Here is a 14,459-nt window from a genome sequence, read left to right as displayed (position 1 = left end):
TCCTCTTTCTCCCTCCCATCCGTTCTCTGCCTCCTCCATCCTTTCTCTCCATTCCCTCCCCTACCTCTTTCTTTCCCTCCTCCATCCTCTTTTTCCCCATCCTCTTTCTCTCCCTCCCTTCTTCCCCCCTTTCCTAGGTAGAGTGTACTACTTTAACCACATCACCAATGCCAGCCAGTGGGAGCGTCCTGTGGGGTCAGGTAGGTCGCCCAGCAGCTAAGGGGATGGACCTGTGGCTGAAAGGTCACGGTTAGGATCCCTGGTGGGGCACTGTAAAACTGATCTGGGGGGTGTGGCCCTTAACCCAACAACACGCTCTCCATCCAGGGGCACTGCACTATGGTTTGACCATGTGCTTCTTTCTACTGTGTGTGAAGTGTGCTGCTCCTCTCTGCTGTGTGTGAAGTGTGCTGCTCCTCTCTGCTGTGTGTGAAGTGTGCTGCTCCTCTCTGCTGTGTGTGAAGTGTGCTGCCCCTCTCTACTGTGTGTGAAGTGTGCTGCCCCTCTACTGTGTGTGTAGTGTGCTGCCCCTCTCCTGTGTGTGAAGGGTGCTGTTCCTCTCTACTGTGTGTGAAGTGTGCTGCTCCTCTACTGTGTGTGAAGTGTGCTGCTCCTCTGCTGTGTGTGAAGTGTGCTGCCCCTCTATACTGTGTGTGAAGTGTGCTGCTCCTCTACTGTGTGTGAAGTGTGCTGCCCCTCTACTGTGTGTGAAGTGTGCTGCCCCTCTCTACTGTGTGTGAAGTGTGCTGCTACTCTCTACTGTGTGTGAAGTGTGCTGTTCCTCTCTGCTGTGTGTGAAGTGTGCTGCTCCTCTACTGTGTGTGAAGTGTGCTGCCCCTCTACTGTGTGTGAAGTGTGCTGCTACTCTACTGTGTGTGAAGTGTGCTGCCCCTCTACTGTGTGTGAAGTGTGCTGCTACTCTACTGTGTGTGAAGTGTGCTGCCCCTCTACTGTGTGAAATGTGCTGCTGTTTGGGGGGATGAGAAGAAGACTGTTTGTTGTAGCATCATATGAACAATTAAGTTGTATTGTTCATGAGGGAAGTGGACAATAAATCTGTTTTGTGTTGTAGGAGGGGACAATAAAGTTGTGATGGGAGGGGACAATAAAGTTGTGTTGTAGGTGATGGGAGGGGACAATAAAGTTGTATTGAATTGTAGGTGATGGGAGTGGACAATAAAGTTGTATTGAATTGTAGGTGATGGGAGTGGACAATAAAGTTGTATTGAATTGTAGGTGATGGGAGTGGACAACAAAGTTGTATTGAATTGTAGGTGATGGGAGTGGCGAGCCAGACAAGGTGCGTTGTTCCCACCTCCTGGTGAAGCACAGCCAATCGCGTCGCCCGTCCTCCTGGAGGGAGGAGAACATCACACGCTCCAAAGACGAGGCCCTCGACCTCATACAGAGTGAGTAGCTGGGGAACGAGATGGTGGGACAACGTTTAACTGTCTCTGTGTTGAGAGAGATGGTGGGACAGCATTTAATACAACGTTTAACTGTCTCTGTGTTGAGAGAGATGGTGGGACAGCATTTAATACAACGTTTAACTGTCTCTGTGTTGAGAGAGATGGTGGGACAGCATTTAATACAACGTTTAACTGTCTCTTTGTTGAGAGAGATGGTGGGACAGCATTTAATACAACGTTTAACTGTCTCTGTGTTGAGAGAGATGGTGGGACAGCATTTAATACAACGTTTAACTGTCTCTGTGTTGAGAGAGATGGTGGGACAGCATTTAATACAATGTTTAACTGTCTCTGTGTTGAGAGAGATGGTGGGACAACGTTTAATACAACGTTTAACTGTCTCTGTGTTGAGAGAGATGGTGGGACAACGTTTAATACAACGTTTAACTGTCTCTGTGTTGAGAGAGATGGTGGGACAACATTTAATACAACGTTTAACTGTCTCTGTGTTGAGAGATGGTGTGAGACGGTTTGATAAACTATGCATTTTAATCAGATGTTATTGGTCACATACACATGGTTAGCAGATGTTATTGGTCACATACACACGGTTAGCAGATGTTAATGGTCACATACACGGTTAGCAGATGTTAATGGTCACATACACGGTTAGCAGATGTTAATGGTCACATACACATGGTTAGCAGATGTTATTGGTCACATACACATGGTTATCAGATGTTATTGGTCACATACACATGGTTAGCAGATGTTAATGGTCACATACACATGGTTAGCAGATGTTATTGGTCACATACACATGGTTAGTAGATGTTATTGGTCACATACACATGGTTAGCAGATGTTATTGGTCACATGGTTAGTAGATGTTATTGGTCACATACACATGGTTAGTAGATGTTATTGGTCACATGGTTAGTAGATGTTAATGGTCACATACACACGGTTAGCAGATGTTATTGGTCACATACACATGGTTAGTAGATGTTATTGGTCACATACACACGGTTAGCAGATGTTATTGGTCACATACACACGGTTAGCAGATGTTATTGGTCACATACACACGGTTATCAGATGTTATTGGTCACATGCACATGGTTAGTAGATGTTAATGGTCACATACACACGGTTAGTAGATGTTATTGGTCACATACACATGGTTAGTAGATGTTATTGGTCACATACACACGGTTAGCAGATGTTATTGGTCACATACACACGGTTAGCAGATGTTATTGGTCACATACACACGGTTATCAGATGTTATTGGTCACATGCACATGGTTAGTAGATGTTATTGGTCACATACACATGGTTAGCAGATGTTATTGGTCACATACACACGGTTAGCAGATGTTATTGGTCACATACACATGGTTAGCAGATGTTATTGGTCACATACACGGTTAGCAGATGTTATTGGTCACATACACGGTTAGCAGATGTTATTGGTCACATACACGGTTAGCAGATGTTATTGGTCACATACACACGGTTATCAGATGTTATTGGTCACATACACATGGTTAGCAGATGTTATTGGTCACATACACATGGTTATCAGATGTTATTGGTCACATACACATGGTTAGCAGATGTTATTGGTCACATACACATGGTTAGTAGATGTTATTGGTCACATACACATGGTTAGTAGATGTTATTGGTCACATACACATGGTTAGTAGATGTTAATGGTCACATACACATGGTTAGTAGATGTTAATGGTCACATACACATGGTTAGTAGATGTTAATGGTCACATACACATGGTTATCAGATGTTATTGGTCACATACACATGGTTAGCAGATGTTATTGGTCACATACACATGGTTAGCAGATGTTATTGGTCACATACACACGGTTAGCAGATGTTATTGGTCACATACACATGGTTAGTAGATGTTATTGGTCACATACACATGGTTATCAGATGTTATTGGTCACATACACATGGTTAGTAGATGTTATTGGTCACATACACATGGTTATCAGATGTTATTGGTCACATACACATGGTTAGCAGATGTTATTGGTCACATACACATGGTTAGTAGATGTTATTGGTCACATACACATGGTTAGTAGATGTTAATGGTCACATACACATGGTTAGTAGATGTTAATGGTCACATACACACGGTTAGTAGATGTTAATGGTCACATACACATGGTTAGTAGATGTTAATGGTCACATACACACGGTTAGCTGATGTTAATGGTCACATACACATGGTTAGTAGATGTTATTGGTCACATACACATGGTTATCAGATGTTATTGGTCACATACACATGGTTAGCAGATGTTATTGGTCACATACACATGGTTAGTAGATGTTAATGGTCACATACACATGGTTAGTAGATGTTATTGGTCACATACACACGTTAGCAGATGTTATTGGTCACATACACATGGTTAGTAGATGTTATTGGTCACATACACATGGTTAGCAGATGTTATTGGTCACATGGTTAGTAGATGTTATTGGTCACATACACATGGTTAGCAGATGTTATTGGTCACATGGTTAGTAGATGTTATTGGTCACATACACACGTTAGCAGATGTTATTGGTCACATACACATGGTTAGTAGATGTTATTGGTCACATACACACGGTTAGCAGATGTTATTGGTCACATACACACGGTTAGCAGATGTTATTGGTCACATACACACGGTTATCAGATGTTATTGGTCACATACACATGGTTAGCAGATGTTATTGGTCACATACACATGGTTAGTAGATGTTATTGGTCACATACACGGTTAGCAGATGTTATTGGTCACATACACACGGTTATCAGATGTTATTGGTCACATACACATGGTTAGCAGATGTTATTGGTCACATACACATGGTTAGTAGATGTTATTGGTCACATACACATGGTTAGTAGATGTTAATGGTCACATACACATGGTTAGTAGATGTTAATGGTCACATACACACGGTTAGTAGATGTTAATGGTCACATACACATGGTTAGTAGATGTTAATGGTCACATACACACGGTTAGCTGATGTTAATGGTCACATACACATGGTTAGTAGATGTTAATGGTCACATACACATGGTTAGTAGATGTTATTGGTCACATACACATGGTTATCAGATGTTATTGGTCACATACACATGGTTAGCAGATGTTATTGGTCACATACACATGGTTAGTAGATGTTAATGGTCACATACACATGGTTAGTAGATGTTATTGGTCACATACACACGTTAGCAGATGTTATTGGTCACATACACATGGTTAGTAGATGTTATTGGTCACATACACATGGTTAGCAGATGTTATTGGTCACATGGTTAGCAGATGTTATTGGTCACATACACATGGTTAGCAGATGTTATTGGTCACATGGTTAGTAGATGTTATTGGTCACATACACACGTTAGCAGATGTTATTGGTCACATACACATGGTTAGTAGATGTTATTGGTCACATACACACGGTTAGCAGATGTTATTGGTCACATACACACGGTTAGCAGATGTTATTGGTCACATACACACGGTTATCAGATGTTATTGGTCACATACACATGGTTAGTAGATGTTATTGGTCACATACACGGTTAGCAGATGTTATTGGTCACATACACACGGTTATCAGATGTTATTGGTCACATACACATGGTTAGCAGATGTTATTGGTCACATACACATGGTTAGTAGATGTTATTGGTCACATACACATGGTTAGTAGATGTTATTGGTCACATACACATGGTTAGTAGATGTTATTGGTCACATACACATGGTTAGTAGATGTTATTGGTCACATACACATGGTTAGTAGATGTTATTGGTCACATACACATGGTTAGCAGATGTTATTGGTCACATGGTTATCAGATGTTATTGGTCACATACACATGGTTAGCAGATGTTATTGGTCACATACACATGGTTAGCAGATGTTATTGGTCACATGGTTAGTAGATGTTCATGGTCACATACACATGGTTAGTAGATGTTATTGGTCACATGGTTATCAGATGTTATTGGTCACATACACATGGTTAGTAGATGTTATTGGTCACATACACATGGTTAGTAGATGTTATTGGTCACATACACATAGTTAGTAGATGTTATTGGTCACATACACATGGTTAGTAGATGTTATTGGTCACATACACATGGTTAGTAGATGTTATTGGTCACATACACATAGTTAGTAGATGTTATTGGTCACATACACATGGTTAGTAGATGTTATTGGTCACATGCACATGGTTAGCAGATGTTATTGGTCACATACACATGGTTAGTAGATGTTATTGGTCACATGGTTAGTAGATGTTATTGGTCACATACACATGGTTAGTAGATGTTATTGGTCACATACACATGGTTAGCAGATGTTATTGGTCACATGGTTAGTAGATGTTATTGGTCACATACACATGGTTAGTAGATGTTAATGGTCACATACACATGGTTAGCAGATGTTATTGGTCACATGGTTAGTAGATGTTAATGGTCACATACACACGGTTAGCAGATGTTATTGGTCACATACACATGGTTAGTAGATGTTATTGGTCACATACACATGGTTAGTAGATGTTATTGGTCACATGGTTAGTAGATGTTAATGGTCACATACACACGGTTAGCAGATGTTATTGGTCACATACACACGGTTATCAGATGTTATTGGTCACATACACATGGTTAGTAGATGTTATTGGTCACATACACATGGTTAGCAGATGTTATTGGTCACATACACACGGTTAGTAGATGTTATTGGTCACATACACATGGTTAGTCAGATGTTATTGGTCACATACACATGGTTAGCAGATGTTATTGGTCACATACACATGGTTAGCAGATGTTATTGGTCACATACACATGGTTAGCAGATGTTATTGGTCACATACACATGGTTAGCAGATGTTATTGGTCACATACACATGGTTAGCAGATGTTATTGGTCACATACACGGTTAGCAGATGTTATTGGTCACATACACATGGTTATCAGATGTTATTGGTCACATACACATGGTTAGCAGATGTTATTGGTCACATACACATGGTTAGCAGATGTTATTGGTCACATACACATGGTTAGTAGATGTTATTGGTCACACACACATGTTTAGCAGATGTTATTGGTCACATACACATGTTAAGCAGATGTTATTGGTCACATACACATGTTAAGTAGATGTTATTGGTCACATACACATGGTTAGCAGATGTTATTGGTCACATACACATGGTTAGCAGATGTTATTGGTCACATACACATGTTAAGTAGATGTTATTGGTCACATGCACATGCTTAGCAGATGTTATTGGTCACATACACATGTTAAGTAGATGTTATTGGTCACATACACATGTTAAGCAGATGTTATTGGTCACATGCACATGTTAAGTAGATGTTATTGGTCACATGCACATGGTTAGCAGATGTTATTGGTCACATACACATGTTAAGTAGATGTTATTGGTCACATACACATGTTTAGCAGATGTTATTGGTCACATACACATGTTAAGTAGATGTTATTGGTCACATACACATGTTAAGTAGATGTTATTGGTCACATACACATGGTTAGCAGATGTTATTGGTCACATACACATGGTTAGCAGATGTTATTGGTCACATACACATGGTTAGCAGATGTTATTGGTCACATACACATGGTTAAGTAGATGTTATTGGTCACATACACATGGTTAGCAGATGTTATTGGTCACATACACATGGTTAGTAGATGTTATTGGTCACATACACATGGTTAGTAGATGTTATTGGTCACATACACATGGTTAGCAGATGTTATTGGTCACATACACATGGTTAGCAGATGTTATTGGTCACATACACATGGTTAGCAGATGTTATTGGTCACATACACAGGTTAGCAGATGTTATTGGTCACATACACACGGTTAGCAGATGTTATTGGTCACATACACATGGTTAGCAGATGTTATTGGTCACATACACATGGTTAGTAGATGTTATTGGTCACATACACATGGTTATCAGATGTTATTGGTCACATACACATGGTTAGTAGATGTTATTGGTCACATACACATGGTTAGTAGATGTTATTGGTCACATACACATGGTTAGTAGATGTTATTGGTCACATACACATGGTTAGTAGATGTTATTGGTCACATACACATGGTTAGTAGATGTTAATGGTCACATACACATGGTTAGTAGATGTTAATGGTCACATACACACGGTTAGTAGATGTTAATGGTCACATACACATGGTTAGTAGATGTTAATGGTCACATACACACGGTTAGCTGATGTTAATGGTCACATACACATGGTTAGCTGATGTTAATGGTCACATACACATGGTTAGTAGATGTTATTGGTCACATACACATGGTTATCAGATGTTATTGGTCACATACACATGGTTAGCAGATGTTATTGGTCACATACACATGGTTAGTAGATGTTAATGGTCACATACACATGGTTAGTAGATGTTATTGGTCACATACACACGTTAGCAGATGTTATTGGTCACATACACATGGTTAGTAGATGTTATTGGTCACATACACATGGTTAGCAGATGTTATTGGTCACATGGTTAGTAGATGTTATTGGTCACATACACATGGTTAGCAGATGTTATTGGTCACATGGTTAGTAGATGTTATTGGTCACATACACACGTTAGCAGATGTTATTGGTCACATACACACGGTTAGCAGATGTTATTGGTCACATACACACGGTTATCAGATGTTATTGGTCACATACACATGGTTAGCAGATGTTATTGGTCACATACACATGGTTAGTAGATGTTATTGGTCACATACACGGTTAGCAGATGTTATTGGTCACATACACACGGTTATCAGATGTTATTGGTCACATACACATGGTTAGCAGATGTTATTGGTCACATACACATGGTTAGTAGATGTTATTGGTCACATACACATGGTTAGTAGATGTTAATGGTCACATACACATGGTTAGTAGATGTTAATGGTCACATACACACGGTTAGTAGATGTTAATGGTCACATACACACGGTTAGCTGATGTTAATGGTCACATACACATGGTTAGTAGATGTTAATGGTCACATACACATGGTTAGTAGATGTTATTGGTCACATACACATGGTTAGCAGATGTTATTGGTCACATACACATGGTTAGCAGATGTTATTGGTCACATACACATGGTTAGCAGATGTTATTGGTCACATACACATGGTTAGTAGATGTTAATGGTCACATACACATGGTTAGTAGATGTTATTGGTCACATACACACGTTAGCAGATGTTATTGGTCACATACACATGGTTAGTAGATGTTATTGGTCACATACACATGGTTAGCAGATGTTATTGGTCACATGGTTAGTAGATGTTATTGGTCACATACACATGGTTAGCAGATGTTATTGGTCACATGGTTAGTAGATGTTATTGGTCACATACACACGTTAGCAGATGTTATTGGTCACATACACATGGTTAGCAGATGTTATTGGTCACATACACACGGTTATCAGATGTTATTGGTCACATACACATGGTTAGCAGATGTTATTGGTCACATACACATGGTTAGTAGATGTTATTGGTCACATACACGGTTAGCAGATGTTATTGGTCACATACACACGGTTATCAGATGTTATTGGTCACATACACATGGTTAGCAGATGTTATTGGTCACATACACATGGTTAGTAGATGTTATTGGTCACATACACATGGTTAGTAGATGTTATTGGTCACATACACATGGTTAGTAGATGTTATTGGTCACATACACATGGTTAGTAGATGTTATTGGTCACATACATGGTTAGTAGATGTTATTGGTCACATACACATGGTTAGCAGATGTTATTGGTCACATGGTTATCAGATGTTATTGGTCACATACACATGGTTAGCAGATGTTATTGGTCACATACACATGGTTAGCAGATGTTATTGGTCACATGGTTAGTAGATGTTAATGGTCACATGCACATAGTTAGTAGATGTTATTGGTCACATGCACATGGTTAGCAGATGTTATTGGTCACATGCACATGGTTAGCAGATGTTATTGGTCACATACACATGGTTAGTAGATGTTAATGGTCACATACACATGGTTAGTAGATGTTATTGGTCACATGGTTAGTAGATGTTATTTGTCACATACACATGGTTAGTAGATGTTATTGGTCACATGCACATGGTTAGCAGATGTTATTGGTCACATGCACATGGTTAGCAGATGTTATTGGTCACATGCACATGGTTAGTAGATGTTATTGGTCACATGCACATGGTTAGCAGATGTTATTGGTCACATGCACATGGTTAGTAGATGTTATTGGTCACATACACATGGTTAGCAGATGTTATTGGTCACATACACATGGTTAGCAGATGTTATTGGTCACATACACATGGTTAGCAGATGTTATTGGTCACATACACATGGTTAGCAGATGTTAATGGTCACATACACATGGTTAGTAGATGTTAATGGTCACATACACATGGTTAGCAGATGTTATTGGTCACATACACACGGTTAGCAGATGTTATTGGTCACATACACATGGTTAGCAGATGTTATTGTGAGTGTAGCGAAATGCTTTTGCTTCTAGTTCCGACAGTGCAGTAAATCTAACTAGTAATCTAACGATTCCCCAACAATGACCTTATACACACAAATCTAAAGGGGTGAATGAGAATATATACATATAAATATATGTGCATGTATCTGTGTGTTAATGTGTTGAGAGAGATGGTGTTGCAGTGTCTGTGTCAGTGTGTGTTATTAACATGTTGGCATGGGGGTAAATGTGTTATTAACATGTTGGCATGGGGGTAAATTACATTTACATTTAAGTCATTTAGCAGACGCTCTTATCCAGAGCGACTTACAAATTGGAAAGTTCATACATATTCATCCTGGTCCCCCCGTGGGGAATGAACCCACAACCCTGGCGTTGCAAGCGCCATGCTCTACCAACTGAGCCACACAGGAACATGTTATTAACATGTTGGCATGGGGGTAAATGTGTTATTAACATGTTGGCATGGAGGTAAATGTGTTATTAACATGTTGGCATGGGGGTAAATGTGTTATTAACATGTTGGCATGGGGGTAAATGTGTTATTAACATGTTGGCATGGGGGTAAATGTGTTATTAACATGTTGGCATGGGGGTAAATGTGTTATTAACATGTTGGCATGGGGGTAAATGTGTTATTAACATGTTGGCATGGGGGTAAATGTGTTATTAACATGTTGCAGTTTGTGTGTGTTTAACATGTGTGTGTTAACATGTTGCAGTTTGTGTATGTTTAGCATGTTTTTGTGTGTGTGTGTGTTAATTAACATGGTGTGTATGTTATATAACATGGTGTGTTAACATGTTGCAGTGTAAGTGTGATATAACATGTTGTTTGTTAACATGTTGCAGTGTAAGTGTTATATAACATGGTGTGTTAACATGTTGCAGTGTAAGTGTGATATAACATGTTGTTTGTTAACATGTTGCAGTGTAAGTGTTATATAACATGGTGTGTTAACATGTTGCAGTGTAAGTGTTATATAACATGGTGTGTTAACATGTTGCAGTGTAAGTGTTATATAACATGGTGTGTTAACATGTTGTGTGTTAGTGTTATATAACATGGTGTGTGTTAACATGTTGCAGTGTAAGTGTTATATAACATGTTGTGTGTTAACGTGTTGTGTGTTAGTGTTATATAACATGTTGTGTGTTAACATGTTGCAGTGTAAGTGTTATATAACATGGTGTGTGTTAACATGCTGTAGAGTACATAGAGCAGATGCAGTCAGGAGAGGAGGAGTTTGAGGCTCTGGCCTCTCAGTTCAGCGACTGCAGCTCCGCACGCAACGGAGGAGACCTGGGACTGTTCGGCAGAGGTAACACACACACACACACGGTCCAATGGAAAATATACTATACACACACGGTCAAATGGAAAATATACTGTACACACACACACACACACACGGTCAAATGGAAATATACTATACACACACACACGGTCAAATGGAAAATATACTATACACACACACACGGTCAAATGGAAAATATACTATACACACACACACACACACACACGGTCAAATGGAAAATATACTATACACACACACACACACACACGGTCAAATGGAAAATATACTGTACACACACACACACACACGGTCAAATGGAAAATATACTATACACACACACACGGTCAAATGGAAAATATACTATACACACACACACGGTCAAATGGAAAATATACTATACACACACACACGGTCAAATGGAAAATATACTATACACACACACACACACGGTCAAATGGAAAATATACTATATACACACACACACACACACACACGGTCAAATGGAAAATATACTATATACACACACACACACGGTCAAATGGAAAATATACTATACACACACACACACAAGCATGTAATCACAGACCGGCACAAAGTCATGTTTTCCAGGTATTTTCTGTTTTAGTTGTGATAGAAGAGTTTGTGTGTTTCAGGTCAGATGCAGAAGCCGTTTGAGGATGCGTCCTTTGCTCTGAAGGTGGGAGACATGAGTGGTCCGGTGTTCACCGATTCTGGAGTTCACGTCATCCTTCGCACGGGATAGAGACAAGTCTGACCCCCTGAATACCCCCATCACCCCCTGAATACCCCCATCTCCTCCTGAATACCCCCATCTCCCCCTGAATACCCCCATCTCCTCCTGAATACCCCCATCACCTCCTGAATACCCCCATCACCCCCTGAATACCCCCATCTCCTCCTGAATACCCCCATCTCCTCCTGAATACCCCCATCTCCTCCTGAATACCCCCATCTCCTCCTGAATACCCCCGTCTCCTCCTGAATACCCCCGTCACCCCCTGAATACCCCCATCTCCTCCTGAATACCCCCGTCACCCCCTGAATACCCCCATCTCCTCCTGAATACCCCCATCTCCTCCTGAATACCCCCATCTCCTCCTGAATACCCCCGTCACCCCCTGAATACCCCCATCTCCTCCTGAATACCCCCATCTCCCCCTGAATACCCCCATCTCCTCCTGAATACCCCCATCTCCCCCTGAATACCCCCATCTCCTCTTGAATACCCCCGTCGCCCCTGAATACCCCCGTCTCCTCCTGAATACCCCCGTCTCCTCCTGAATACCCCCGTCTCCTCCTGAATACCCCCGTCTCCTCCTGAATACCCCCGTCTCCTCCTGAATACCCCCGTCTCCCCTTGAATACCCCCGTCTCCTCCTGAATACCCCCATCTCCTCCTGAATACCCCCATCTCCCCCTGAATACCCCCATCTCCTCCTGAATACCCCCATCTCCCCCTGAATACCCCCATCTCCTCCTGAATACCCCCATCTCCCCCTGAATACCCCCATCTCCTCTTGAATACCCCCGTCGCCCCTGAATACCCCCGTCTCCTCCTGAATACCCCCGTCTCCTCCTGAATACCCCCGTCTCCTCCTGAATACCCCCGTCTCCTCCTGAATACCCCCGTCTCCTCCTGAATACCCCCATCTCCCCCTGAATACCCCCGTCTCCCCCTGAATACCCCCGTCTCCCCCTGAATACCCCCGTCGCCCCCTGAATACCCCCGTCGCCCCCTGAATACCCCCGTCGCCCCCTGAATACCCCCGTCGCCCCCTGAATACCCCCGTCGCCCCCTGAATACCCCCGTCGCCCCCTGAATACCCCCGTCGCCCCCTGAATACCCCCGTCGCCCCCTGAATACCCCCGTCTCCTCCTGAATACCCCCGTCTCCTCCTGAATACCCCCGTCTCCTCCTGAATACCCCCGTCTCCTCCTGAATACCCCCGTCTCCTCCTGAATACCCCCGTCTCCTCCTGAATACCCCCGTCTCCCCCTGAATACCCCCGTCTCCCCCTGAATACCCCCGTCTCCCCCTGAATACCCCCGTCTCCCCCTGAATACCCCCGTCGCCCCCTGAATACTCCCTTCTCCTCCTGAATACCCCCGTCTCCTCCTGAATACCCCCGTCGCCCCCTGAATACCCCCGTCTCCTCCTGAATACCCCCGTCGCCCCCTGAATACCCCCGTCGCCCCCTGAATACCCCCGTCGCCCCCTGAATACCCCCGTCGCCCCCTGAATACCCCCGTCGCCCCCTGAATACCCCCGTCGCCCCCTGAATACCCCCGTCGCCCCCTGAATACCCCCGTCTCCTCCTGAATACCCCCATCTCCTCCTGAATACCCCCATCTCCCCCTGAATACCCCCATCTCCCCCTGAATACCCCCATCTCCTCCTGAATACCCCCATCTCCCCCTGAATACCCCCATCTCCTCCTGAATACCCCCATCTCCTCCTGAATACCCCCATCTCCTCCTGAATACCCCCATCTCCCCCTGAATACCCCCATCGCCCCCTGAATACCCCATCACCCCCCTCAAATACCCCCTCTTGTCCTCCCTACTCCCCTTAGAAGCCATCCCTTCCACCTCAAATACCCCCCCCCCCCCCCCCCACCCACCCACCGTTCTGTTCTATATGCAACTTTACACCATCAACACCCCTTATCCCTTGTACCTGTTGCCATGGCTACATCGTTGTGTGTGTGTGAAAATAAGAGCCCTGTAGGTACTGACTGACTGAGCGAACGAGTGTGTGTGTGTGTTCACATGGACCATTACCCCTCCACCCCCTACTTTATAGTGTCCCCTCTCTGTTTGCCAAGGCATTATTCTCTCAATGATAACATGTCAGATGGTTTGTGGTAGACCAGTGGTCCATACTCTCTCTTAGGAGACCGACGTGTAGAAGGCTGACTCGTGGGATTATTTAAACGGCTACCAACATCCCTTAGGTGGTAAAATAGTCAGGGCACAGTCCACTGTCTGCCATGTTTGTAGTCTCCACCCCATTCCATTTACTGCTTCACTGTTTCTCCTATGTTCCAGGGAACTACAATACCCAGTATGC

General features: G+C 42.6%; 2 protein-coding genes across 2 annotated transcripts; one reads left to right on the top strand and one right to left on the bottom strand.

Moving 5' to 3' along the window:
• Positions 1–137: 137 nt before the first annotated feature.
• LOC139567382 (peptidyl-prolyl cis-trans isomerase NIMA-interacting 1-like) lies at positions 138–12,273 on the top strand (the record flags this gene model as incomplete). Its single annotated transcript, XM_071388760.1, is given in 4 exon segments — positions 138–200; positions 1,275–1,409; positions 11,282–11,392; positions 12,022–12,273. Coding segments are annotated over 4 exon segments (419 nt in total), but the record flags the coding sequence as incomplete, so codon positions are not given.
• Positions 12,274–12,420: 147 nt separating this feature from the next.
• On the bottom strand, positions 12,421–13,899 carry LOC139567381 (PE-PGRS family protein PE_PGRS16-like). The gene has a single exon (XM_071388759.1). The coding sequence runs from the start codon at positions 13,897–13,899 to the stop codon at positions 12,421–12,423; it is 1,479 nt and encodes a 492-aa protein (XP_071244860.1).
• Between the last annotated feature and the right edge of the window lie 560 nt (positions 13,900–14,459).

This window comes from Salvelinus alpinus, unplaced genomic scaffold, assembly GCF_045679555.1.
Source record: "Salvelinus alpinus unplaced genomic scaffold, SLU_Salpinus.1 scaffold_387, whole genome shotgun sequence".
NCBI lineage: Eukaryota > Metazoa > Chordata > Actinopteri > Salmoniformes > Salmonidae > Salvelinus > Salvelinus alpinus.
The sequence above is the reverse complement of the archived record's forward strand: the minus strand, read 5'-3'. Positions and strand labels throughout refer to the sequence as shown.